General features: G+C 42.1%; 1 protein-coding gene across 5 annotated transcripts in view; it reads left to right on the top strand.

Moving 5' to 3' along the window:
* Positions 1 to 23,831, top strand: part of ATP11B (ATPase phospholipid transporting 11B (putative)) — a 106,774-nt gene extending 82,943 nt beyond the window's left edge. For 2 of the 5 annotated variants that reach the window (XM_066601582.1, XM_066601581.1), the window contains 2 exons: positions 12,185 to 12,318; positions 20,803 to 23,831. In XM_066601582.1, coding sequence (XP_066457679.1) covers positions 12,185 to 12,287 — 103 coding nt within the window. In that variant the 3' untranslated portion in view covers positions 12,288 to 12,318; positions 20,803 to 23,831. Of the gene's footprint in view, positions 1 to 12,184; positions 13,604 to 14,085; positions 15,338 to 20,802 lie in introns of those variants that run through there. The other 3 variants (XR_010792656.1, XR_010792655.1, XM_066601576.1) reach the window with 3 other exon arrangements.
* Positions 23,832 to 26,964: the final 3,133 nt, after the last annotated feature.

The following is a 26,964-nucleotide window of genomic DNA, read 5'->3' on the forward strand; positions in this document are numbered from 1 at the left end:
TGGGTATGATTATGCTAAACAGCCAGAGCTGCCATCTGTTCATTTTGCTCTTCTTTTTTATTTTTTTCTTTACTTTTAGCAGGTCAAAAAGCCTGCAATAAGAGTGCATGTCATGCCTTAAAATCCCTAGCATGGCACGCTGATAACAGACCTACTGTGCTCTTGTACGGCTACTTTCCTCAGCATGGTTTGACTGCTTGTTGAAGGGGACTATATTTGGAGCATGCTAGATAACATGCATAAGGCAGTGCCATTTGTTAATATACCTCTTATGTTTTTGGTTTTTTGTTGCGTATTTTATTTACTACTTAACAAAAAAATGTTTTGTGTGTTCACATTTAGGTTTTGGGCCGAATGTACACGGCCGGGTCGGATTCTGCATGCGGGATCACACAGCGGAATCCGACCCTGTGCCCGGCCGGAGACCCCTGCGTACCTGTCCGGATGGCTCTTTTCTATGCTGTGGATGTACCGGCCGGCACACATGCGCAGTACAGAAAATGCCGCGCTGTTGCATGTCATCGTAAAAGGGCCAGGGATCGGAAGGCTTCAATTGACTTCAATGGAAGCTTTCCGTGTGGAATAGGATATGCTGTGATTTTCCCTTCACGAGCAGAAAATCACAATTGATTGCCGCTTGTGGACATGGAAAAGCGATTTTTCCATAGCATGTCTATGGGCAATATTTGCTGCGGAATCCGGAGGTGGATGCCCACTCCGGATTCCATAATGTAAATGTGCCATGTGCATTGGGCCTTTATGTTTTTGCTATGAGTATTGTCCTGATTTTAGATTAGGGCTTCACTGAGACTTTAGAATACATCCATGCATGGCACATTTATTGTAGAAAGTACTGCTATTGTCCTATTCATCTGAAATCCTTGTGCATGCAGACTTATAGACCGCAACTTTCTGCAACAAATGTGCCACATGTGACTATATATCTACAGTAAATCAGCCTTCAACAAATGTGTGTAGGTATATAATTTTCTAAGTGATTTTCAAAACTGTTTTTTCTCTTTTTCAATAATTTAATAATTGCTTTATACATTTAACTTTAAAGAGTCTCTTTTATATATTTTTTTACTGCTCTATAAAGAAAAGAAGTCTAGCAACAAGAGCCTTTTGTAACCCTAGCCTTAATTTTACTTTGTTCTTGATATTTTCATTTGGGTTTCAAATCCAGTAGTGCACAAAGTAAGCCATTACATGGAATTAATACAAATAGTTTGAAATTTCCACTATATTATGGCTACTGATTTGTAATTGGTGGAACCATGGGAGTAATTCATGAATTTTCATATTTAAAGAAGTCCCCTTTTATATATATTGGGTAGAGTAACTATTCCCAGCACGACATAGTGCCTAGTTGTTAGTTGGATATTTCTAAAGAAAAATAATCATTATACCAGTTTTACACAATACATGCATATTATGAGCAAGTGTCCTAGCCTGAACTCTGGGATCACGGGAATGTATGATGCTCTGAGTTCAGGTCAGTGCATCTGCAGTCAGGCCAAATTGCTCGTACATATTACTGGTGCATAAATGCGCCCATAGTAGGTTTGTGTGAAACTGGCATTAAAATGGTTATACCAACCCTGGTCTATTGTCAGATGCCCAGCAAGTATTGTGCACATGTTCCAGTTGAAGGGCCACTCCACATCGCGTTCTTAAATGTTTGAACCCCTGAACTGTCTGCCTTTCGCACTCTGGAGATCTCCTTTCCATGCTGTGCAGCCCCTCATCTGATGCTTATCAGTCACTACCTTGATGTTACTTTCATGTAAAACTAATGATAGATCAGCACAGCATTACATGATCAGCTCCAGTTTGTACCATCTCTGCAAAACTGCCATTATCTGCATTCTATATTCTCCTCAAGAAGTCACAGACCATAATTATTCAGTTAGTAGGCCGAGCCGTGATCGCCTCTATTATAATTGTGTGACTGTAATCATCACCAGTGACTGCGATAGAAGTGTCTGCATTCCCCTCTAGGCAGTCTCTGTGGTAGGGTAACTATAATAGCATCACACAGATTGAGAATCTGACTAGAAACTGAGCACACGAACACAAGTAGATCTGAGCTGGTCAGAACTGAGATCACATGACCATCTGAGGAGAAAGAGGCCCGGAGCTTCAGAAAGAACGGAATAACTAAACAAGGCAACAATAGCTGAATTACATATCCTTGGGGGGATAGCTGAATAATGAATGAAGAAAGAAAAATCACTGGAGTGGCCCTTTAATAGGATGTGCACAATCCTTTTTGGGTGCCGGACTGATGCCTTAAAACCTTCCCTCTTGGCCTAATGTCAAATTTGAGTGGGAGTAAAGAATTAGATAGCCTCGCAACCCAATTGCAAAGCACCTAATACACAATTATAAAAAAAGTGTTCATTTAAACTTTTTTTTTTCATCCCCCATATATACGTAGTCTGCTTCCTGTAGTGGTCCCCTTGTAATTCCTATAAAGGAATGCAGGCCGATCATTGCCAGAACAATATCATCGCTTCGGAAATGCCCATACTATTGTGTCCATCATATTTAATGACCCCCAAATTGTAAATAATTGGATTGGGGGGGGGGGTTGGGAGCTACCAAACTGTTGGGCAAGCTGCATATGGCTCCTGTAACCACTATATTTATTTTTATGAAGGGGAATGAGCTTTTATGACTTAAAAAAGTTTTGAGTCTCTGCATATCTAATTTTACATATGGAGGTTATATGGATTCTAAATTGTTATACAACAGCGAGTAAGCACGAATGCCACACTTTAGTGGTAATGCTCTGTAGATTCAGTAGTGATTGCTTAGTTTATGAAGTTCCACAATGTAGCCCTTTACTTATCTGTTGGGAAATGAAAATGACAACGTGAATCCATCTGGAAAATAAGGAAACTCTATTGAGACATGCTTTCACTTGCAGCCTTTTAACGAAATACAGAGTAAGACGGGGAGAAATCCTTGTGTCAAAATAATTTCTCTGCCTTCTGATAAAGTGCAGTTACATTTAGATCTTGTAAAGTTTGTTAGAGATTCCTTCTAGATTGGACTGTTGGCCTTCTATCACTAGAATTCTTATAAAATGCCCATTGCTCTTTTGGAACAGAGAGAATTGCTAAAGAAAAACTAGTACAGTACTTCTGTTTTACAATACTTTAGCATTGCAAAGCTTCCTCCAGATTAAATGTAGTAATTAAGAATATTGAAGCATGCACTTACAGTTCTTGTGGCCGCTGGAACGTCTTAAATCATTGAAATATTTCAGAATGAATCCATAACCCATGCTAGGTTCCAAATATTTGTGACTATAGTAAGGTTTACTGTTTAAAACTTGGCCACCACTACTTTACTCCAGACCGTCCGTATCCTGGATTCAGGATTGTGGTGTTGGGCAGTATTACATGTGTAAACCTGAGCTCAAATTCTGAAAATTCCCGTACGACTACAAATAACAACATTATTTGGTTTGATCCTGTCACTGGAAAGCTAATTTTAATGGTCTCTGATGCCTGCTTCCTTTTCGGTAGGGAGAGCATTATCACTGGTGATCAGCACTGGATTAAAGCAACCCTTCGAACCTGGATAAACAGAAATGGCCACATCACTTCTCTAACTATATTATGTATACTAAATCACAGTGTGCATCGGTGGTCTAAGATGCTACTTGCTGTTGTAACTGGCCAATGTTGTTCAGATGGATGGTATTATCGTACCTTGACACCACCGGAAACTAGGGGTTTGACAGGGCTTGCAAGGAGGAATGCCCCTGTCACACCCCTAGCTTCCGATTGGCTGAGTTGAGTAAGGTCCTAGCAGCAGCTCCGTGTGTCATCCTGGGTCCGCGGGAGCAATCCCCTTGCAGTGAAGGGAATGCCTCCGCTCCATCACTGCTTCTGCTGTGCTGTTGCTGGTGTGTCTGCTGCCGCCGATCCCAGCGTTGGCGCTGCAGTTGGGAGATTTTTGCTGCCTGTGCATCTGCTGCCACCGCTTTCCTACCTGTGGATCTCCTAGCTGGAGCTGCCGCTGTCAGTGCATCTGCAGCCGTGGACCCTTGCGCCGCTGCCTCTGGGTGGTCAGGATGTGCTGCCACTGCCGGCGCTCCCAGCCTTCACCCTCTAGGATGGCCTTACTGGGCACTGCTGTGTGTGGATGTGCTGCCGCGGCCACAGGTCCCAGGCCGCTGTCGCCCCCTTCCGCCGCTGGCTCTGGATTCTGTCGATCTCTTGCCGGTGCTAGCAGGCTTCACGATGTAAGACATCCCTAGTGCCCTGCCAGGACCTGAATGGGTGGAGAGCTGGGTGCCAATCAGATGCAGGGGGCGTGACCGGCCTGTCAGTCTTGTCTCCACCAGTATTTCTGGTGGCGACCTGATACAATAATACCTAGGGATGAGCGAGCGTACTCGGAAAAGCACTACTCGCTCGAGTAATGTGCTTTATCCGAGTATCGCTGTGCTCGTCCCTGAAGATTCGGCTGCCGGCACGGAGCGGGGAGCTGCAGGGGAGAGCGGGGAGGAACGGAGGTAAGATCTTTCTCTCCCTCTCTCCCGCCCGCTCTGCCCCGCTGCGACTCACCACAGCCGCAGCGGCACCCGAATCTTCAGGGACGAGCAGTGAGATACTCGGATAAAGCACATTACTCGAGCGAGTAGTGCTTTTCCGAGTACGCTCGCTCATCTTTAATAATACCCAGATAGACAGCACTGGCAAATCAAAGCAGTGTGTAGTGTCTTGGACTAATAATACATACCAATGCAGTGTGCACCAGATAGTCAGACAAGGAGTGTGGCCATTTTTGTTTATCCATGACTGGAGAGTTGCTTCAATTCAGGTAGCCAGTGCACAGAGAAACTCGCTTCTGGTGCATACATAGTTTTTCTGGACATTGACAGAAAAAAAGAAAAACAATGCTTGCGCTCACGGGAACACAGGAAGGATTATCAAATTGATTATAGTACAATCAATTTATTTTAATAAACATAATATACTGAGCTACGCGTTTCTGCGACCATTCTGTCGCCTTTTTCAAGCTCAAGTAACACAGAAAGACATACTATTTATACATAAATTTAAAAGGATGGCTCACCAGTCCATGTGCAATTAGCGGTGCACACCGTTCTCTGAATGAATTGGGCGGGGGTTCCGCTACCTGGGAAGGTCGGGTTAACGTGATCACGTCACTCTTTGAGCCATCCTTTTAAATTTATGTATAAATAGTACGTCTTTTTCTGTGTTACTTGAGCTTGAAAAAGGCGACAGAATGGTCGCAGAAACGCGTAGCTCAGTATATTATGTTTATTAAAATAAATTGATTGTACTATAATCAATTTGATAATCCTTCCTGTGTTCCCGTGAGCGCAAGCATTGTTTTTCTTTTTTTCTGTCAATGACTACATGACGAGCCCCCATTATTTTGGGTGTTTACTCGTATAATTGCTGTGCGGCTTTCCACGGATAAGGGACCCAGCTTCATATTTCTAAACGCTATCCAGGATCTCGGTGCCGGTGAGACTCATGCTCTTAGTCTGGTCTCACCTGAGCACCCGGTGAGTGTTTTTCTTTATTTCACCTCAATTGATTGCTGAAAATTTTTTTTCCCTTGGCGCTCTCCTCTCACTTATTTCTCTATAGTTTTTCTGGAGTTTTATAGCGGTCTCTAAAATTTGCAATACTTATGTTCGCCCCTGCTGATTTTGGTTCCTCCTTCTGTAGCATAAATAACTTTTCACTTTAGAGACCCAACAACCAAAAAATTATAGTTTCCTTTTCCTTGTCAGCATTACATCAAGAGGGAATGGCTAGCGTTGCATTCAGATTTTCGGCTCTGTCAGTGCCCATGGGATAGGGGATAACTAGGTAATTGGTGAGGGTCCGATCACTCGGAACCCCACTGATCACAAGAACAGGGGCCTGGTTGGTCCCTAAATGAAAGTAGCATTGGTCAGGCAGGCATACTGCGCTCCATTCATTTACGTGAGAGTACTGATTCCCAAGTGCTATGTCTTTTGTGTCTCTCTGTAGAAGTTTCCTTCGGCTCCCCCTTGCTTCCCCATAGATTTCTATGGGCTGCAGTAGTAACCTGATCTCTCGGGACTTCTTTGTATGTTTTTTTTTTTTAATTAAGTGAATGCAGAGTAAAGTGATCAGGAGGAGGAGATAATTGTATGTTAAAGTTTCTGATCTTTGGTTGTACTATGGATTTATGGTGATAATGAAGCATTACATAATGCCCATTGAAATTAATTGATCTTATGTGTAATGCATGGATGCTTTAGATCTTCAAAAGAAAGACTCTCCTTGTAATTGCTCTCTGCATGGAGGTTCTGAATAATGGATTTCTCTCTATTAACTCCTTTATCCCCTCCTAGGGTATTTAAAACAAAAAGGGACTTTGTAAACTAGACAACCACTTTTAACACTTTTTTATCATGGCTGCAGCACCCTCCTAGATAAGATCTACTCACATGGCCTCCTAGCTGCAGGACTCCTTACAATCACCACGTGTTATTTAAAGGAAATGTGGCCCGGTCCCACAGCACCGTAAATTAAGTTATGGTGCTATTACGGGAGGTGACAGGTAGTGGGGTTTTTTTTTTCTTCTTACAGCGCTGTCCCCTGTCGAAGTCTGTGCATGGCACGAAAATGCGACTGCTTCCTGTGCACGCTCTCTCGCATTGACTTGTATAGGAGAGGATGCGCATTGGACTCTAGAAAGAGTCAGATTTTTGTGCCACGCGTGCGGCCTTCAGAGAGGTGACAGCGCTGAAGCAGTCTTTTGAGCGATAATCATGTCTCACTGCTCTTACATCGTGCAGTTTTCCTGATCGTTCTCTTTCAACATGCTGAAAGAGAACGATCAGCCTTATCAGGAGTTCACAGCGGGATACCATTGATATTGTTTCAGCTGGTATCCTGCTCCGTGAACCTAGACGGGATATGAAGAACACAGCGGTCCAGCTGCGTTCTTCATACCCCACTTGGGGATAATAGCTGAGCGCTGCGAGAAGAGAACAGCTCGATGCAGAAGACATGCGGCCCTGCTTGTCCTCTGCATACCCCGCTCGGAGCGCAAAGTGATCGCTCAAAACTGTCAATCAAACTGCCATTTCATCGATCACCTTGTCCACAATGATTATCACTCAAAAGTTGCTCAAAAGACATCTTTTGAGCGATAATCGTTGCGTCTAAACCAGGCTTTACTTTCATACTGTGTCACTTCTGTTTAGGTCCTAATGTGTTGTGGATTCATTTGTGCACTTTACTATGTGTATCCTTTCCCTATGCTTTCTTCATACTTCGTTTTATCTTCACACATCACTCAGTCAGACACCACAACCGGATTGTGTCTCCCCGTACTGAGGTGTATTGTACCATTCAGTCCCATCTCGTCAGCAATGATTGGTGTGTAATAAGAGTATGCTTGTTGAATCTTTTATGCGGGATTGGTTTTAAGTTGTACATAAATTATCGAAGCATCATAGCAGTCATTTTACCAGAATGTTACTTTTCTGTCCCTTTAGATGGAAGAGGATAAGGGTTCAATCAGCTCAGCATTTGACTTTACTGAAAACGAGCACCGAGGGTCGGACAATAGACAATTGCTAGCTGATGCATCCAACCAGCAGAGCACTTGAGCAGACTAGGTAGTACTCCACCCGCACTGTGATCTCTAGTCACCCATGGACCCTTGGTGCTAGCATGTCTTTGTCATATGGTAGTGACACCGTGTTCCAGCCACATTTAGTCATTGTAGAGAACATTATTTCCATCTGTGTGAATTCATTCATTGGTGGACTTGTGTCTTAACCCACATTATGTGCTTGACATCCAGACAGCATGAAGGATTAACCGTTTTTGTTGGCTATAGTCTTGAAAAAGTTGAACTTTATTGCAAAATTTTATATATTTTTTTTGTTTTAAAAGAAGCTGCCATTTTCTAACCTTGTCTAACAGGTCTTTCCCTGTGCCTTCTAGGTCACCAGCAGCCTTTATCGCGTCACGTTCTGTTGTTGTAATGAGCTGATAAATGAAATCTGCGAGGAAAAAAACCTATTCCGTTTATGTAGAAATGTGATTGTATTTTAGCTCTATTTCATTATAGTTGGGGCAAGCCAACACAAGCTTGGGGTAAAACGCTGCGTATGTAATGCAGCCTTTTACCGCAAGATGCTGCGTATGGCAGCGATTTCTGCCTGCGCATGATGGTGTATCTTGCGCACGCTGTCATGCACAGGCTTCCCCGTTCCTTTTTTTTTTTTACTTTTATTTCCCTGTGTGTCACTTAGCAACGTTGCCTATAAACCTCACATACGAAATGTAATTACGTATGTACAGTGTTTTGTGCGCACCCATAGAGAACAATAAGGTTCTACCGCGCGTAATACATGGTAAAATAGAACATGCTGCGTTCTTTTTTTTTTTTTTTTTTTTTTTTAAATTTCGTACTAGACACAATTAAAAAACGCTACTGTGAGTGTAAAAGCGAAAATCTATGCATTTGAATTGCCGCGATGTACAGCGTATTATACGCACGTAATACGCAATTCAAATATGGTTGTGTGAGCCTGGCTTAATTGTTTTGCCACTTCTAGAAGAGAAAACTGTACTGAGTCAGTGGGCTAAAGGGAATGTGTCATCAGAAAATGACTTGTTGTATTCATCAAGTTTTGTTAAACGTATGAAGGATTTTTTTTTTATTTTTTATTTTTTTTACATTTTTCGGTCCTTGTCTATACTTTAAAAAAAAAAATAATAATAATAATAATCCTAACCTCCTACATAGAGACCAGAGTCTAGCAGGAGACTGATACTTGTTCAGTAGTGAGCACTTTAGTCCTCATTATCACATTCAGGATTACAGTGAAAGCTAACACCTATATGTAGATAACACAGGATCCACCAGTGATAAGCTGCTGTAAAGGCCTCAATCGCCTTGGCGTATGGGGGCTACTTATTATGCACGTAATACACACTATGCCATGTAACATGCGTATTTTAAACCCCCTGTAGCCTATAATAGATGTGTTATGCACCAAAATAGGATGCAATGCTTTTTTTGGCGGGAAACTTTCCACAACACGTGTAAAACACATGTGAATGAAAACGCATGTCTCAATGCCCCAATGTAAATCAATGGGCTTTTAGGACTGTGTGTTATATGCATGAAAAACACGTGCATCATACATAGGCCCATATACCTGTGTGAGTGAACCCTAAGGCTAAGATTACATTAGTCAAGTGGGTCAGGTCCTAATATAGGTGTTACAATCCCTTAAATATAATGACAATTATTTGATAATAACTAGATTTATATCACGACGTGTTTACTGCAGCGTAGCGTTGGATGTGCTCTTACTTGTATTATACAACTAAATGGGGACTTAAGTGTTGGCTCATCCTTGATGATGCAGCAATCACTATCGATCATGATGCATTTGGTCCCATTGAACATGACTGTAACACACCCTCTTTAGGACAGAAGTCCGGTTATAAATGTTGCCATTCAGACCTAGGCTAGTCCCTGGCATTTTCCCACAGGGACTAAGATGGAAGTTAAATATTAGAGAAATATGAAATAAGAAATAATGGATGATTCTTTACAAGGAGCCGGACAAAAATAGGACCAGCAATGTTTTCTACCTTGCAGCATCTCTGTGAGAGAAAAATCGGTAGTATGAATAAACACATTGTGTTTTCACATGCAAGTTCCATCCATTTCGCTATTAGACAGAACTTGTGCGTGAAAATTGCCTATGTGAATTCAGCCTGTCAAAGAAAGTCTTCTCTCAGGAGTTAAGACCCTGCTATCTACCCTCAGTGCCACTCACAGTTGGCGAAAAAGGGGGGATTGGCTGAAAAAAATACAACATAGATGAAGTATACTGCACTTCCTTAACAAAAGTCATTAGACGTTAGTATATAAAAGTATTGTTAAAACGGCGTACTAGAATGTAATATGACTTGACTGATGTACGAAGGAATATATGAGAAGGCAGCCAACAAGAGGGGAGCACCAGTAGAGATTTGTTGGAAGTGATTAGTTTTCCAACTGTGTTTTTTATTTTTTATTTTATAGATTAGGTGAGCCATATGAAGTGATACTCCGATTGGAGAGTAGTATCAGTTTTGAGTTTAAAGGGGTTCTGTAATTAGAAAAAAAAAATTCTATACTTGCCAATTCTTCCCCAGGCCGTCTCCTTCACACATCTTCACCTTACCGATCTTCTCCTGACTTCTCAAGTTCCCCCGGGTCACCTCACCTCCAGCCGGACTGATCCTCTTCTTCCTGTAATATGACATCCATTCTCGGGATTCTCCTTCCTGTAGGTCAGTGTATGCTATGTGATGTAATGTTCACTGCTAGCAGTCGCGGCAATAACCTGGCATAGGATTCGGCATTTCATGCTAGGCAGTGAACGCTACATCACCAGTTATGTAGTGTATACTGACCTGCAGGAAGGAGAATGCCGAGAATGCACATAACGTCACAGATGACCCTGAGGACTGGAGAAGCCAGAAAATGCAGTAAGAAGGCTTTTTCGGGGGAATAGGTAAGAATTGATTGATTTTTTTTTTCTAATGATAGAGCCTCTTTAATGGGTAGATTTTTAATACTGTAATGGTTAAGGCCCTTTTACAGTCTTTTAAACAACTGTACGAGAGCTGACGTCAACGCTAAGTGACTGGTGGGCTTCTCGTTCGCTTCTTCCTCAGCGCTTTATCTTCTATGGGAAGCGCTGAGCGGGGGAGCACTTACACAGGACGAGAAGCCAACAAGGTTTTTTAAGCTGACTGAAAAGTCAGCCTAAACAACTGTGAACGACAAGTGAGTGTTTGTTTTTGGGTTTTTTTTCCTTTTGCATTTTACACTGAACGATTCGTTTGAACAAATTTTTGCTCGATAATCCTTAGGTGTAAATGGGCATTTAGACAGCAAAAACGTAAGATGTGCTAATTCTATCACAGTTACTCACGCTGGATGATAAATCTGGGGAACCTTTGGACACTTTTGTCTAACTATATACCACCTATTCGACTTTATACTGTTTTTTTAAGCACAATGTTGCCTTTAGACTATGTCCCTTCGCATTTTTCAGGCAGCAAAAAAAAAGGCCTAAAACGCACCACATATATAGTGCAAAGCGTGTAAGAACCGTTTTCAATAGTAAATTTGCCTCAATGTATTCCTGAAATGGTTTTGTTGTTGCTTTCTCATGAGTTTTAGAAAAAATTATATAGCTGGAAAGAATTCCTTTATGCGTAGGCATTAGAGATTAGCGAGCATACTCGCTAAGGGCAATTGCTTGATCGAGCATTGCCCTTAGCGAGTACCTGCCTGCTCGGGAGCAAAGATTCGGCGGCGGGCAGGGAGCAGCGGGGGAGGAACAAAGGGGAGATCTCTCTCCCCATCCCCCCCGCTCCCCCCTGCTCATGGCCAGAACTCACCTGTCACCCGCGCCGCCAGCTGAACCTCTTCTTCTGAGCGGGCAGGTACTCGCTAAGGGCAATGCTCGATCGAGCAATTGCCCTTAGCGAGTATGCTCGCTCATCTCTAGTAGGCATCAACTACATTTATGCATGTAGAGCAAAAAAAGATGTCGTCACAAGGCCGGTCAGAGCCGTGCTTAATTGGTGGTTTTATAAAGTAGAAGACAATAGATATCAGAATCCTTGTTTTTGGTTTGTAATTTGTATTTGGGACATTTCCTATAGCAAAGGCTGCAGGCACACTGAGCTTTACTCTGAATTTATTGTTCTTCTATCTGAAAAAGGTTACTATGTTTTAAGCATTTCTAAAACCTTTGAACTCCCCCCCCCCCCCCCCCCCTCCCCATTCCTTAGCTGAATAGAGAATGGCTGACAGCATGGTTGCTGGTGCAAAACTAGTGGTTGCACGGTTATTATTTATTTTTCTCCTTTCCCTTGTGTGTTATTTGCAAAATATAAAAAATGTGCTAGTAGAGATTTCTTGTAGGAATATTCCTGATTAATTTCCACTACTACAAGATGTGATGCTAATGTGTCTTTGTATTTGGCAGCTGTATTTCCTTTAACATCTGTTTAGGGCATTTTTTATTACCCTTTGGAGACTGATTTCATAAATGTTTCTCTCTCTGCTAACCGTATAAATACATGTGTAATGGCCCACTGCTGTCACATTTTTATCTCCTCCTCAGCTTACTGAGACAGGATCAGGTATCAACTGCTTGGACTCAATGTGCTGCTACACCGGCGGGGAGACAGCGTGCGTGTCTCTTAGAAGACTGCTGGACCGAGTGATGGGTCGATGCACTGCGCCACGGGTCACCAGGTGTGGAACCTCTCTAAATAGCCTTTGCTGCCAACGCTTCTCCTATAAACTGGAAAATGATGAACCTGCGGCCTTAGATGACTAGGGGATATCTCTCTCGGGGGTTTAACGAGACATACAATGCTCACGGGTATTGCTAGTAAGGCGGAGCAACATGAATCGATGAACTGTTCTTTACTTTACAACGTCTTCTGTACATTTTTATATATAAGTAAGGCATCTGTTCTGTGTGTCTTTTAATTGGCTGATGCTTTTTCGTTCTCTTCTCTTGTCTGCATAATTCTGTAATGGGCAATTTTTTCTTGGATTGTTGGTATCTGTAATCAAACTTTTGGGGCTCTGGTTCTTACATTGATACACAAACAGACTTACTCTTTTTATGTTAATGTGAAAGTCTCGATCTTTTAGGTCAAAAATAAGCTAAATGCATACAGTAACATCTGAACAGCAGCTGAAATTACATATTCTGTATAGTCTTGTCTATCAACTTTCTCTGTAGAGTTCATATCGCAATCCTTGCTTAAAGGATTTGTGTCATTCCAGGAATAAAACTTTTAAACGGCTGGGCATAAGACAAAACAAAGTAACGTACTCGCTTGTGCTCAGTCCCCCGGGACACATCTAAGCTGCTCCTGCGGCCTTGTCCCTGGCACCCCGTTGTGGACATCCTCTGGAAGTTAGGTGACTGCGGCTAATCAAAGGATTCGTTATCCTGCGGCGCTACATTCCTCTATCTTCCCCACTTGTGTGGTCAAGAGTTGGAGTGCCGCTGGCTATTTCTTTTTGATGCGGCTAATCAAAGGCCGCAGTCTCACCATCTCGTACTCCTTGCATAATTGCTCACATTCCGAGCACTGATGCCAGGAGTTAGAACAGCAAAGCTGCAGTCACCTGACTTCCAATAGATGTACATGCCAGGATCGAGGCTGCATGAGCCACTCAGCTGTGACCCCGGGGTCCAAAGGCAGGTGAGTATGTGATCATCTTTTGTTTTATGCCATGTGGTTTTTTTTGTGATGACACAACCCATTTGATAAAGCCAAGCGAACCAGCTGCATACCTTTTTTTTTACAGCTGTTGTCCCATTGACTCCATCATCGTTGTTTATATTCTAGACCCCCTCATTTGGCTCCTATTATATACACTATGGAGCCCAGCCTTAGGCCTCATGTCCACGGGGAAAATCAGGCCGGCTACGGATTCTACATGTAGAATCCGTAGCGGGTCCCTCCTGCCCCGCGGACATGAGCGCTGAAAATAAGAATTTAAAAGAATTTACCTATCCGTAGCGGGCGGGGAAGGTCTGCTGTTCCTCACGGCCGGATCTTCTTTTTCGGCCGGCGGATGAATTCGTCACGCCGGCGGCACGTCGCCGGCACGTCGCCGACGTGCCGCGCGCATGCGCCGGGCACATCCGCCGAGCCGAAGCAAGAAAGATCCGGCCGTGAGGAAGAGAAGACCTTCCCGGTCCGCTTCGGATGGGTAAATACTTTTAAATTCCTATTTTAGGTCTCCCGCGGATCCGGACGGCTTCCATAGGCTTCAATAGAAGCCCATGGGAGCCGTCCCCGCGGGAGACCCGCACGAAAATGGAGCATGGTCCAGATTTTTTCATGCTCCATTTTTTTAAAAATCCCTTTTATTGACCATCCGCGGGTATTTATGTACCCGCGGGTGGTCAATGCATCCCTATGGGATGCGGATCCGCATGCGGGAGATCCGCTGCGGATCTTAAATCATATTTTGCCCGTGGACATGAGGCTTTAGTCTTCTGTCAAGTGGGTGGTCTCCACTGGCCACTGTCAATCAGAGGTAGTGTTAGCCATTCCGACTGGACAGTGCAGACAGCCGTCTTGGCAGTAGACTAGTGTTGGGCTCTGCATGTAATGGGAGCCATAGCCAGTGAATTAGGGGAGCTATAAGGAAAATAGCAGTGAGGGCAGCTGATACATGCAGCCAGTCCTGCTTGTCTTGGACTTAACAGGTCCTCTTTAAAATCACAAAAATAATGTTTTTGCCAAGTGCAGATAATGCTGGCTGTTTTTTGTGTGTCACATTGTAAGTTATTATAGAATTATGCCATATGTTTTGGCTTTCTTCGTTCTAGTGTTTCACATATCGTGCACATTGCACCTTATATCTGCCCACAGATAATGTCCAAATAAGAGTTGTCATTTTGTCTCAATGTCTGCATACAGTAATGCTGCCTATCAAACAGTATAGTGATGTTATTCAGGTGAGAAACATGCCCACATTTTATTTTTCCACTGTGGATTAGATTTAGGGTACGCTCCCCCACAGTGTGGTTAAAGCTCTGCCAGCTCGCAGAGGCCAATGGGCACAAGATTTTGCTGGTATAAGGGCATCATTATTAGCTAAATCTGTGGCACTGGCCACCGTGGGCGAGTGGAGCGTCGGCTGCTTTTCTGGTTACTACACTGTGAGATCGTACCCAAATTGGTGGTTAATGGCATCAAGGTCAATTATTTATTTGTCAGGTCTTTGTTTTTTGTTTTTTTTTTGGGTGGAAGTAAACTGTGGCTGTATGTAGCCAAACCATGCCCACCCACAAGGGTCACATGAATTTATCAGCAAAATTGGCTTTGGGTGGTGTGATCTGGCCGCGTATAGCCAGCTTTACCGTGCACTTCCACCCTTCTAGTCATAAAGTCATTAACTTTTGTTAAAGGTGACAACCGTTGTAAGTTTTGGTTCAGCCTTGTGTGTAGACAGCAGGTTTACGTTAAGGTCTTGGTTTTGTTCATTCCTTCTATGTCAATGTATTATGTTTCCAATGAGCAATATGCAAAGCGTTTTGTTTTATATCTAGAACATAGATGACAAGTTATAAAATGCATATTTTTATTTTCAATGACTGTATGTGTACCTCAGAGCATCAGAGTAAATATTTATCAAGAACATGTTATTAACAAAGTGTAATTTTTTTAGTATTCTTATCCAATATCTTCATTTTCATAAATAAATACATCTTTGCAAAGTCGCAAACGCTCTTTTGTTTGGCCAAATGGAAAAGCTCTTCTTCTTTCTGGTGGTTGGTAAACATTTGCTTGCAGCATTTCAGTCTCTTCACTTGTGGCTTATTCACTCTGATTTACAACGTTGCTTTACTGAAAACAAATTTCTATACTTTAGTTCCAACTATGGTTCCCTCAGAGTCGTTATGCTGAGCTCGTTTGCCTTCTCCTTTGATGCCACTTCGAACTCGGCTTGATTCTTTTGGCAAGGAGAATTTGGCAAGTGATAGATTTAAGATTTACATCACACTAAATGGCTGCTTGGTATAAACAGTCTAATATATAGATTTATAAAAACATATACATAGAATCAGATGCACATGTACTAACAGGATCATAATGTCTATAATCAATCCCTGCTGCATCCAGCCTGGCATAGCATAACTACTCAGTGGGTTCTAGGACCTTTCATTAGACGCGGAATATCAAAACTGACAACTCTTCATCTTCTAGGTAGCGTCTTTATACTATAACTCTGGATAGCTGCAGTACAAAATACCAGAAGAGATAGTGCTGCATGACCCCATATAGTCAGTGGGGTCCGTTCAGCGCTGTTCGGTTCCATCATAAGAGAGAACCGTCTGCCCAGGGATTCCTTTTTCCTGCTCCCCAATTGGAAGAAGAAAACTGAATCCCCGCCGCAGGTGTGGAAGCAGCTAGTCTAAGATGTCAGTGTTAATCTTCTTGCATACTGATGTTAATAAGTTGAATCAATTATCCAGGGGGCTCATTAATTTCTTACATTGTCTAATGCTATCTCCTATAAGCCATAAGTGAGTGAATCAATTTGATCTTTATTTGCACTGCTTGCTTTTGAGAATTGGTGTTGGGAATCTGCTGCCATGATGATGTGCTTAAAGTAGGTTTACAACTGTATCACATTGGACAGTGTCTCTTATTATTTGCATACTGCATAATAATCTGATTCATCTAGTATAAAACCATGCTTATTCCTCCGCTCTGCTAACAAAATCACATTAAGTGCCCCTTTAACTCGAAGCTCTCATTTCCGCTTCCAAGACTTCTCCAGAGCAGCCCCAGTCCTCTGGAACGCCCTACCCAAACTATGCGGACAATCACTGACACACAAAACTTCAGGCGTGCTCTAAAAATGCAGCTCTCCAGGGAGACATACTATATCTGCTAAACCAAACCCCTCTGTACTCCGCCTGATAACATGCTCCCTGTCCTGCTGACTGCAATCCCAGCTAGCTGTAATCAACCCCCACCCCCTCCCCCTCAGTCATACTGATTCAGCCACTATATGGCCCCATTTGACTATTGTCACCTCGCCATACAGTGCACATCTCCACCCCGCCATACTGTGCACATCTCCAGCCCCTTTACCTTCTGTATCACCCCATTACTTGTAGTATGTAAGCTCGTTGGAGCAGGACCCTCACCCCTACGCTTTCCATCAATTGATTACTAGATGTAACTGGGTTTTGTTTCTGTTCCCAGTCTTGTAGGCGCTGCGGAATATGTTGGTGCTATTTAAAGATTATTATTATGTAGTATGCAATACTGGGGAACTCTTAAGATAAATGCATGGAGGTGACCTTGTTTTTAAAGCTCAATTGTAATGCTCTAAACAGTCCACTTAACCCCTTAAGGATATGTGTTTTTTTTTTTTGGGGGGGGGGTTGACACTTTCACCTCACTTTTCAAAAACCATAACTTTTTTTTTCCTTCATTGACGGACATTTGAGGACTCGTTCATAGTGGGACAAGCTGTAGTTTTATTGTTACCATACTGGAGTACATATGGCGTGCAAAAAAAACTTTGAGGAGGGAAAGAACATCAGCTGTGCTTTGTTTTTTCAAAACCACAATCACTCTGCAGTATAAATGACATAAGTGTTTTCTGACACACAACTGCAGCAGCTGGGATTGTAGATGGCTCCAGTCCTAATCGTCTAATACCTTAGATGCTACAGTCAGTGTAGCTTGACTGCAGAATCTAAAGGCCCATTTAGATAGGGCAAGTCTCCGGCAAACGATGCCGGACACTCGTCCTCGCATATACTAGGTCCGTGCACCTGCATGGGAGCTAGTATTGCTGGCTCACAGCAGGGAGGCTGCAGAAGACTTCTCTCCCCGCGCTTCCACACCCCTCTCCATTGACTTAACGTAGCGGCCGTTCAGTACTGAACAGCTGCTATTTACACTGAACGATCACTGATCAGCTCATCGTCCATCGTTTATGCTGCATAAACGATGGACGATGAGCTCATCGTTCAGTGTAAATAGCAGCCGTTCAGTATTGGATGGCCGCTATATTAAGTGAATGAAGAGGGGTGTGGGAGCGTGAGGAGAGAAGTCTTCTGCAGCCTCCCTGCTGTGAGCCAGCAATACTAGCTCCCATGCAGGTGCACGGGACCTAGTATATGCGAGGACGAGTGTCCGGCATCGTTTGTCCGACACTTGTCCCGTCTAAATGGAGCTTTACTGGATCGACAGAGAGGGGACTCTCTTTATCCCCAGTTTGGCTGACACACAATTCAGTCATGGGGTGGTGAATTATTGCGGCCATTGGAGACCTAGTGCAATCCTTTTAGGTTTTTTTATTACACCCTGTGAATGAAATCTATATATGTACATGATATTCTAGATAAAGTTATAATAGTTGGTATTGCTGCATCTAAATGCTGCGAGATATGTTGACAGTATAAAGATAAAGATTCTCATCTGGAAGGGTCCAAGCTAATGAATTCTAAAGATATTATTCCACAGGGTAAATGTTAAGAACACACAACGGTAGAATTGTGGGTTCTCGTCTGATCTCCACACCCACAATTGATGACAAAAAATTAATAATGTGTAATGCACTCCAAAATTATATTAAAAACTACAGCTTAGTCCACAAAAAATAAGCCACCCCCAAACCTCTCTGACCAAAAAATAAAGTTATGGGTGTCGGAACGTAGAATCAAAATCTAATTTGGTAACTCCATAATCGCACTGACCCTAGAATAAAGCTAACATGTAATTTTTACTGTACAGTGAAAACCGGTCAACCCCAAAACCAACACAATTGTAGCTTTTTTCCCCTTCAACCTATTAAAAAAAAATTCAAATTTTAAAAAAGTGTTACATTAAATGATGCCATTAAAAAAAATGCAACTTGTCCCACAAAAAATCCCTCATATGGCTTATGTCGACGAAAAATTAGTTACGGCTTTCGGAAAGTGAGGTTGAGAAAAAAAAAGGCTGTTCCATCATGGGGTTAAAGAAGTACCGGTAGATGGACCCAGCCTTATTCTTCATTCTGGATCACTGCAGTAGTTTTCTCCGATTGAGTCCCTGCCTTATCTTTTAAGACTAACCAGATGGCACAAGTAAGCGCGGCCTCTGGAGGTTCTATCACTTGTTAAGTGGACTTTTTACATGTATTGCAATTGTCTTTTATTCCATTTGGTTATCAATGCATCTGTAAGGTTCTTCTCAGGTTGATTCCATAGCCATTTTCCTTAAAGAAAGTCTGTTGGCTAGCAGACCCGCTGAGTCTGAGAATGTAAGTGTACCTTTCCTGCTGTAACCCCCAAACCTGGCACTGAACGCAAAAGTAGTCCTTCCATTCTACAAATAGAATGAGAGGGCTATAATAATAATAATCTTGATTGATATAGTGCCAATTTATTCTGCAGCGCTTGGTGTGCCTCTGTAGTCCACTCAGTGCAATCGGTGGCAGGTTTGAGTGCTAACAGCGGAGATGTTAAGTATAAAAGTTACATCCTCGGATTAAGGCCTCATGTCCACGGGGAAAATCAGATCCGCTGCAGATTCTCCATGTAGAATCTGCAGCGGGTCCCTCCTGCCCCGCGGACATGAGCGCTGAAAATAACAATAAATCAGAATAAACTCACCTCCCATCCGCTCCGTTTCTTCTCTTCGCTGCGGCGTCATCTTCTCTCGTCGCGGCCGGATCTTCTTTCTTCGGCTCGGCGGATGTGCATGATGACGTCGGTGACGTGCCCCGCGCATGCGCCGGGCCGAAGCAAAATGATCCGGCCGCGACTGAGAGAAGATGGCGCGGCGCCGAAGAGAAGAACCGGAGCGGGTGAGTAAACTCTGATTTTTGTCTCCCGCGGATCCGGACGGCTTCCATAGGCTTCAATAGAAGCCCGCGGGAGACCCGCACGAAAATGGAGCATGGTCCAGATTTTTTCATGCTCCATTTTTTTTAAAATTCCTTTTATTGACGATCCGCAGGTATTTATCTACCCGCGGGTGGTCAATGCATCCCTATGGGGTGCGGATCCGCGGGCGGAAGAAGAGTTAAAATCCGCTGCGGATTTTAATTCTTATTTTGCCCGTGGACATGAGCCCTAACGGGTGAGCTACTTCCAGCTAATAAGCTAAGCTTTTAAAGGCTCAAAGTAGCTGACCGATTCCCTATAAGTATAAGATGAGGACTGGCACATGACTTTTTACAACCTCACAGAGCCACTCTGGATGCCATGCTCATTTGTAGTTTATAGGAACTTAAGGGTGCACGCATATAGATGCTTAGATTGTTCCAGTATGTCCCTGTTAGGAATGATATGATACAATGCAGAACCGCACCGCTGTTGCATCCTTAGGAAAAAAAACTGTTTTTACTGTATTTCTTTATATTTAACTCCTTAGTGACGAAGCTGGTTTGAAAAATTAGATCGTAATTAAGGCATAGTTTTTTTTCATTGTTGCATTCCTAGAGCCATAACTTTAAAATTTTTCCATTGACATAACCATATGAGTTTTGTTTTTGTTTTTTTGTTGGACAAGTTGTATTTTTTTAATGGCATAATTTTTGGGTACATATAACGTAGTGTACAATTTTTTTAAAATTCGTTTTGGGTTTAATTTTTTTTGCAACTTTTTAAAAATAAGTTTTTAGTGTTTTTTTAAAATAATTTAGGGGGAGGGGGGTTAACTTTTTTTTTTTTATTTTAAATCTTTTTTTAAATACTTTTTTTTTACCTTTTATTGTTTCCCACCAAGGAAATTGAATCTCACATATTTTATCATTCTTCTATTACACTACTTTACTTCAGTACAGCAGTGTATTATAAAGCCTATGAAGCTCCGCCCCAGCACCCTAACGCAAGAACAATTAATAGTTTCAATATATTTACTGTGTATCTATTATGTAAAGTCTCCTCTTTTTAAGTAGAATCACACGGTAAGGTGAACCAATGCTACAAATTAGAAAATGTTGCATGTTTGAACTTCTATGCATTTTTGAGAATCTAGTAGAAAAAAAAAAAAGTCAAACAGCAGATGGTCACTATGCGTTAATGCTTAGATTTATGTGTGCTCTGTTCTATAACGATCATTATACATTCTTAACAATTTAATGATTCCAGTATCCAAGAGTCCTTCTCCAGTGAAGATCATTAGGACACATTAAGTTATTTTATTGACAGACGTTTCTAGATTGCCCATTTGTTTCTTTTTGTTGCTCTAGATCTTGGAGTGAAATGGATCCCTACTATTCAAATGACAGAAGCATCTTGACTCTTACGACCATGGATTCGACTACATGTTAACTGGCGGGTCTTACTGGTATAAATGTCTTACCAGTCTCCTGTAGATAACCGCCTTATCCTATTTATTACACCTGAAACACTTGTCTTATATCAAGAAATATGAAAGAACAGAATATTGAATCCAGTTTTTACCTGTAAGCCTGAAGTGGTCGTCTGATCTCAGAATAGGGGTTTCCATTAATGTTTGTGTATTGCGCTGTGATGATGGAGAGCCATATGTTGCTTATTTCACGCATTCAACAATACAACGGCACCAACTTTTTTCCATCTTAGAGTGAGTTAAAAAGACTTTTCTTTCCGTTCTACTCGATGAGCTATCATCCCATTCATGTGCAATATGTTATGCCTTGCTAGTTGCAGGCATATTTATTGACTGGATTTTCCTTATTTTTGTGTTTTTAGTTTGTCAGTTTGTTTTTGTTTTTTTTAGCCAAAGTTATTGAATAGTTTTGAATTTATTAAGGTATTTGGTGCCAGTGTTTTTGCTGCTGACTTGTGTACAGGGTCTTACACACATTGAGTGACCATATAAATAGGGTGCTATTGCATGAGCACTAGTGCTTGTGTCTCCCTGACAATAGGCGGACTGAACCTGCAAACGCAGGTGCAGCCCAATGATTGATGCTCTTGCCCAAGTGTTAATGGGGCTCGTGGAATAGTGCCTTAAGGTAGTAGTCCGTTTCACATGGCTATGACACAGCCCGTTTTTATTCACATTACAGCTGCAACACTTGGACTTCCTGTGGGCATTATGACTCTTGATTGCTATAGACCAAACTTCATTTAGCACAGAGTCTGAATGTTGCAGCCGTAACCTAAACATGAAATGTCTTACATTTGTGTGAAATCGCCCTAATGTGGACTTGCAGCACAAGACCCAGTTATAGATTCCATTTAAAGACTATGCTGACAATATAATTTGGATAGTTCCTCCTTTTAGCTCATTGACGAGGTTTGTGTACGACATTAATAAAGCAAACTGTGCGCGGATTATACTGCCTACACTATAGAAGCACAAAAATATGTATCAATACAGTCTTAAAATCAGATACATGGCGATACAATTTCATGTTGTCCTTGAGTGTGAGGTTGCCTTGATCTAACAGTTACCCTATAAATATGTGGGATATCCATAGTAACAAGCTAAAAGCGGAACCGAGCAGATTTAAAGGCCTTCAAGGGTCTCTGGGACAAATGTGGTGGTCATAACTACTTTCTGTCACCTTTTGTAAATTGAGCATCCGTTAAAGGCAATTCAGAAGCCGAATAGAATATTTTACTATAAATGAGAGGAAACAGGTAATGTCTTTGTTTTCTGGGGGTTTTGTTTTTTTTCTTACTGCCCTTTAGCAGTTCTTTACATTTAAATGTTTGATATTTATTTTGTATGTATATTGCACCAAGTAATTATAATTATAAGGGCTCCTGCCCACTTGCTTTTTTTTTTTTTAACACTGCGATATGGCTGCATTTTTTTTTTATCAGATTTTTGACAATTTTTTGAAAAGGTTTTCGTACAAACCATATTAAAGAAAGCATAGTCTTATAATCTTCAAGAAACAGATACAAATATATCTGTCGGGATCTCTTGCAGTTGGAGACGGCCACTAAAGCTCCTATCGCATCTCCAACGAGAGCTCTACCTTCTCCCACCTTCTAATAGACAAAAAAAAAGTGTAAAAAGAGGATGGGGGGATGGACAAAGAGTGAGGGGAAGGCAAGGAGGGTAGGGCATGGTGGAGGGGAGGGAACGAGAAGCTGCTGAATCAAAATATATCACAGTTCTCACCCTCATCCAGTTTGTCCCAGACGCCACCATCCACGCTTCGATCCAGGGCCCTTTAGTTCTAGTCGCTGCAGGAGAGCCTGTCCCATAGCCCAAGCATTTTATTACACTGGTCTCTAGCATAACAGATAGGTTCTCCATGGGCTCAGGACGGACACTTAAAGCCTTTGTCTCAGTTTTTGCGAGGGGTACCAGATCTGTATAAAACTCTCGTGAGTACCCCTCGCCCAACTAGACAGCTCTTCCATGTTGCAAATCATATCAACCTTTTCCTCCCACTGGGAGAGGGAAGAAGGAGCCTTCTGGAGCCAATGCAGAGCGATAAGGGCCTTTGCTTCATCCAACAGAAATGCTAGCAATTTATTTTTCAGGGGATGAAAGCTTGCGGATGGCCTCCAAAGGAAGATCATGTCTGCTAAGATTGTTAAGGCGGGGGAAAGCAATCTCAGAACCCCTTCCACCTCCCTCCAGAAAGGAGCGCTGGACGGGCAGCCCCACCATATATGGAGATAAGAACCAATAGCTGTGTCACTGGTTTTTTTTTAGCACAATTGTCAATGGGACTTTCTAATGTTAAAAACTCATCGCACAAAAATTCCAAAGCACAAACTTGTGATGCGTTTTTAACATTAAAAAGTCCCGTTGACAAACGCGTTAAAAAACCATAGTGATATCGCAGCGTTAAAAAAAAAAAAACACGCATGTGGGTAGGAGCCCTAAGTTAGTTTAATCACAATGAAAACCCGATGAGGAGGTTTTATTATTCCTACTTAAGTTTTTTCAAAGTGTCAAATCTGGTGACTGCTCCACAGGCCAAATAGAGAAATTCTTCTATACAATCCGGATGGAAGTCTTCAAATTCTCTATTGTTACCCAGTAGCTACCACAACCTTTCTGAAGCTCGGACAAATAGTTGTTTTTTGTTTTGTTTTTTTTAAATTTGTAATGGATTGTTAAATATACATTGGAACCTTGTTTTAGTCCAAAGATTTACCACTATGTTTACTGCATATTTTATTAAAATGTTTACAGCCCAATCAAGCAAAACTTTTTGTTATACGTTCCCTTTAGTGTTTTATTTAAATATTTAGCGGATTATCTTTGCCTTATCTAACCTTGACATTTTTTTCTATCTAAAATAAATGACTGCTGGACATTGTATCTGTGCGTTTACAGGAATGCTTCATTGTATATTTATGGATCTGGAGCGGTGTCTGTACATATAAGTATAGGCAAATGGGATGATGGAATAATGCCTCTACAGTGCCAACTATTGGAAGGCAACATTCCTGCAATGTCAGACCTCTTAACAAGTCTTGTAACAATGACTGGGAATTATGACCCAAAGCCAGAAATCTATTGCACGCTGATGAGGGGCAATCGCCCCAAAACAGCTGTCCATGCATGGTTCTCTCTTCCTTCTGGAGAAGATTCTAAATTGCCAGTCATTGTTACAAGACTTGTTAAAAGATCTGACATGACTTGAAGGATTGCTGCCTTCCACTAGATGGCCTTGTAGAGACCTTGTTCTATCTTGCCATTTGCATATTTCCCAGAGGTGCTCTCCCTAAAAATAGACAATTCCCTTCCCGACTCTCGTATATAGGTATACTGATGGCATCTGCAGAAGTTGTATTCAGCTGGTCAATAGTTCGTAACCCTTTTGACAAAAATCATAGCCTCCAAACTGTTCTTTTTCCAGCTTTCAATCTGTATATTTTTTTATTTTGGAATTTTTCTCCCCCTCTTCTATGCAGAAGGCTTCATGTTCCCAAATCCTTTGGGTATTTGCTATAATAAAAATCAAATGCACAGACTGTGAAGAACAAAATGTAGACCTTGCTTTTTTTTTTTTGTCGCTTTTTCTTGAGACATTGTCTGTGTCATAATTAACCTCTTTTGAACTGCAGTTTCTTCACTTAGTGCAGGACATTGTCTTCCAGGATTTGTTGAGTCACTCTTCCCTTTAACTGTACAATATTGCCAGTGCCACTGGCTGGAGTTCACCCCCAACGTTTAACAAAACGATCCACTTTTTTTTTTTTTTGGCTAAATGTTTTTTTTTTGTTTTTTTTTAAACTACAACAAAAGTGTTGAATGTTTCAGGCCTCTGGCATACCCAAGGCTACATTTGCCCAGGAGACAGTGTTCAATCACGCCAATGTATCTCATTTAACTTCACTAGTTCTTAGGAAAAGGTGGTGCTGCTACTTCTAGCCTACAACTGCTTTCAGTAAGCCTACTCTACTTCAATAAACGCCATGGATGTCTCTGAAGGTGATGCAGAAACCCAGCAAACCGTGAGTGGTCGTCCTGGTCAAAATGTCTATAATGTACTTGTTGGTTTAGCAATATGATTTTCTTGTCATTGCAGGGTGACAGAGAAACGCAGAGGTCCAGACACAATGTCAAAACGAAGGCTAGAAAATGTGCTCTGTGTGCCAAAAAAACTTGACAATATTATTAAAAAAAATTGTGTTGAGTGTACTACTTAAAAAAAAAAAAAAAAAAGGTATAGGGCACCCTAATAAATAGTAGAAGCATAGGCAGAAAGGAGGTTCAGGCTTCCATCTCAAACCTTTCCTCTACTTCTTAACCGGGTCCTTCCAGACAAACCAAAAGATCCAATGTGTTAGAACTAGAGATGAGCGAACGTACTCGTCCGAGCTTGATGCTCGGGCGAATATTAGGGTGTTCGGGATGTTCGTTATTCGTAACGATCACCACACGATGTTCGGATGTTCGGGTTACTTTAACTTTCTTCCCTGAGAAATCATTTCTATATGCGCTCAATGGGGCCGGCGGCAGCAGCGCCAACCCCATTGAGAACATATAGAAGACAAATCCTTCTTCTCTGCCACAGCTGTAACAGCTGTGACAGAGAAGAACGATGTTTGCCCATTGAATTCAATGGAACCGGCAATACAGCCGACTCCACTGAATGCAATGGGCTCCCGGCGATCGCGGGATGAATTGTCGGAAAGGGGTTAAATATATAAGCCCTTTCCTGCAATTCATCCAGAAATGTGTAAAAATAAAAAATATATATATACTCACCTGGTGCCGACAGACGGAGTTCAGCGCGGCAGGCTGCAGTTCTCCTGAACTGCTCTGAACAGCTGTGAGTAGTATTCAGCAGCCGGGGATTTAAAATCCCCGCCTGCTGAATAAGATGCCTCTGAATGGTCACAGCCTGACCAATCAGAGGCCAGCCCTCACTCACACCCATTCATGAATTCATGAATCATAAATCCCCGGCTGCTGAATACTACTCACAGCTGTTCAGAGCAGTTCAGGAGAACTGCAGCCTGCCGCGCTGAACTCCGTCTGTCGGCACCAGGTGAGTATATATATATTTTTTATTTTTACACATTTCTGGATGAATTGCAGGAAAGGGCTTATATATTTAACCCCTTTCCGACAATTCATCCCGCGATCGCCGGCAGCCCATTGCATTCAGTGGAGTCGGCTGTATTGACGGCTCCATTGAATTCAATGGGCTAACATCATTCTTCTCTGCCACAGCTGTTACAGCTGTGGCAGAGGAGAACTTGCTGTGTCGTTCCCATCATTTTCTTGAATTGCCAAGATTTTCACACATGAAAACCTTAGCGAGCATCGGCGAAATACAAAAATGTTCCGGTCGCCCATTGACTTCAATGGGGTTCGTTATTCGAAACGAACACCCGAACATCGCGGGAAGTTCGTTTCGAATAACGCAAACCCGAACATTTTGGTGTTCGCTCATCTTTAGTTAGAACCTTCTAGTTCAGATTCAGAGGATTTCTTTCAATATCTGTCGGATGAGGAACAAGCAGACAGAGAGGGTCCTCTGATTATTGACTAGAGCGAGAAATACTATATTTCTTCATATGACATATGGAAGCTCCTCAAGGGAGTGAGAGACATGAGTGGAAGAGATTCTACAACTTACATCCATTCAAGATGAGATGTTTAGGGGGTCTTAGGTCCCGCCGCATAATGTTATTCCCGTCATGAAACATTGAAACAGCTGGATGAGTGGGGTGAGGCAAAGAAAACACCATCTCTTGAGAGTTTAAAGATTAAACTTTTTTCTCCAGATGATATCGGGATATGTGAAGAAATCCCAAAAATTGATATCCGAGTAGCAAAGGTTGTTAAGAAACCCTCCCCTGACATTTGAAGACTACTCACAACTTAGGGAGCCCATGGATAGGAAGATTGAGCCTTTATTAAAGAAATCATGGGAAATCACAGAATACACTATATGGACAAGTATTTGGACACTGCATGTTTTTCAGAAAAAGTGCTT

The sequence above is a fragment of the Eleutherodactylus coqui genome, chromosome 1 (assembly GCF_035609145.1).
Source record: "Eleutherodactylus coqui strain aEleCoq1 chromosome 1, aEleCoq1.hap1, whole genome shotgun sequence".
NCBI classification, from domain to species: Eukaryota; Metazoa; Chordata; class Amphibia; order Anura; family Eleutherodactylidae; genus Eleutherodactylus; species Eleutherodactylus coqui.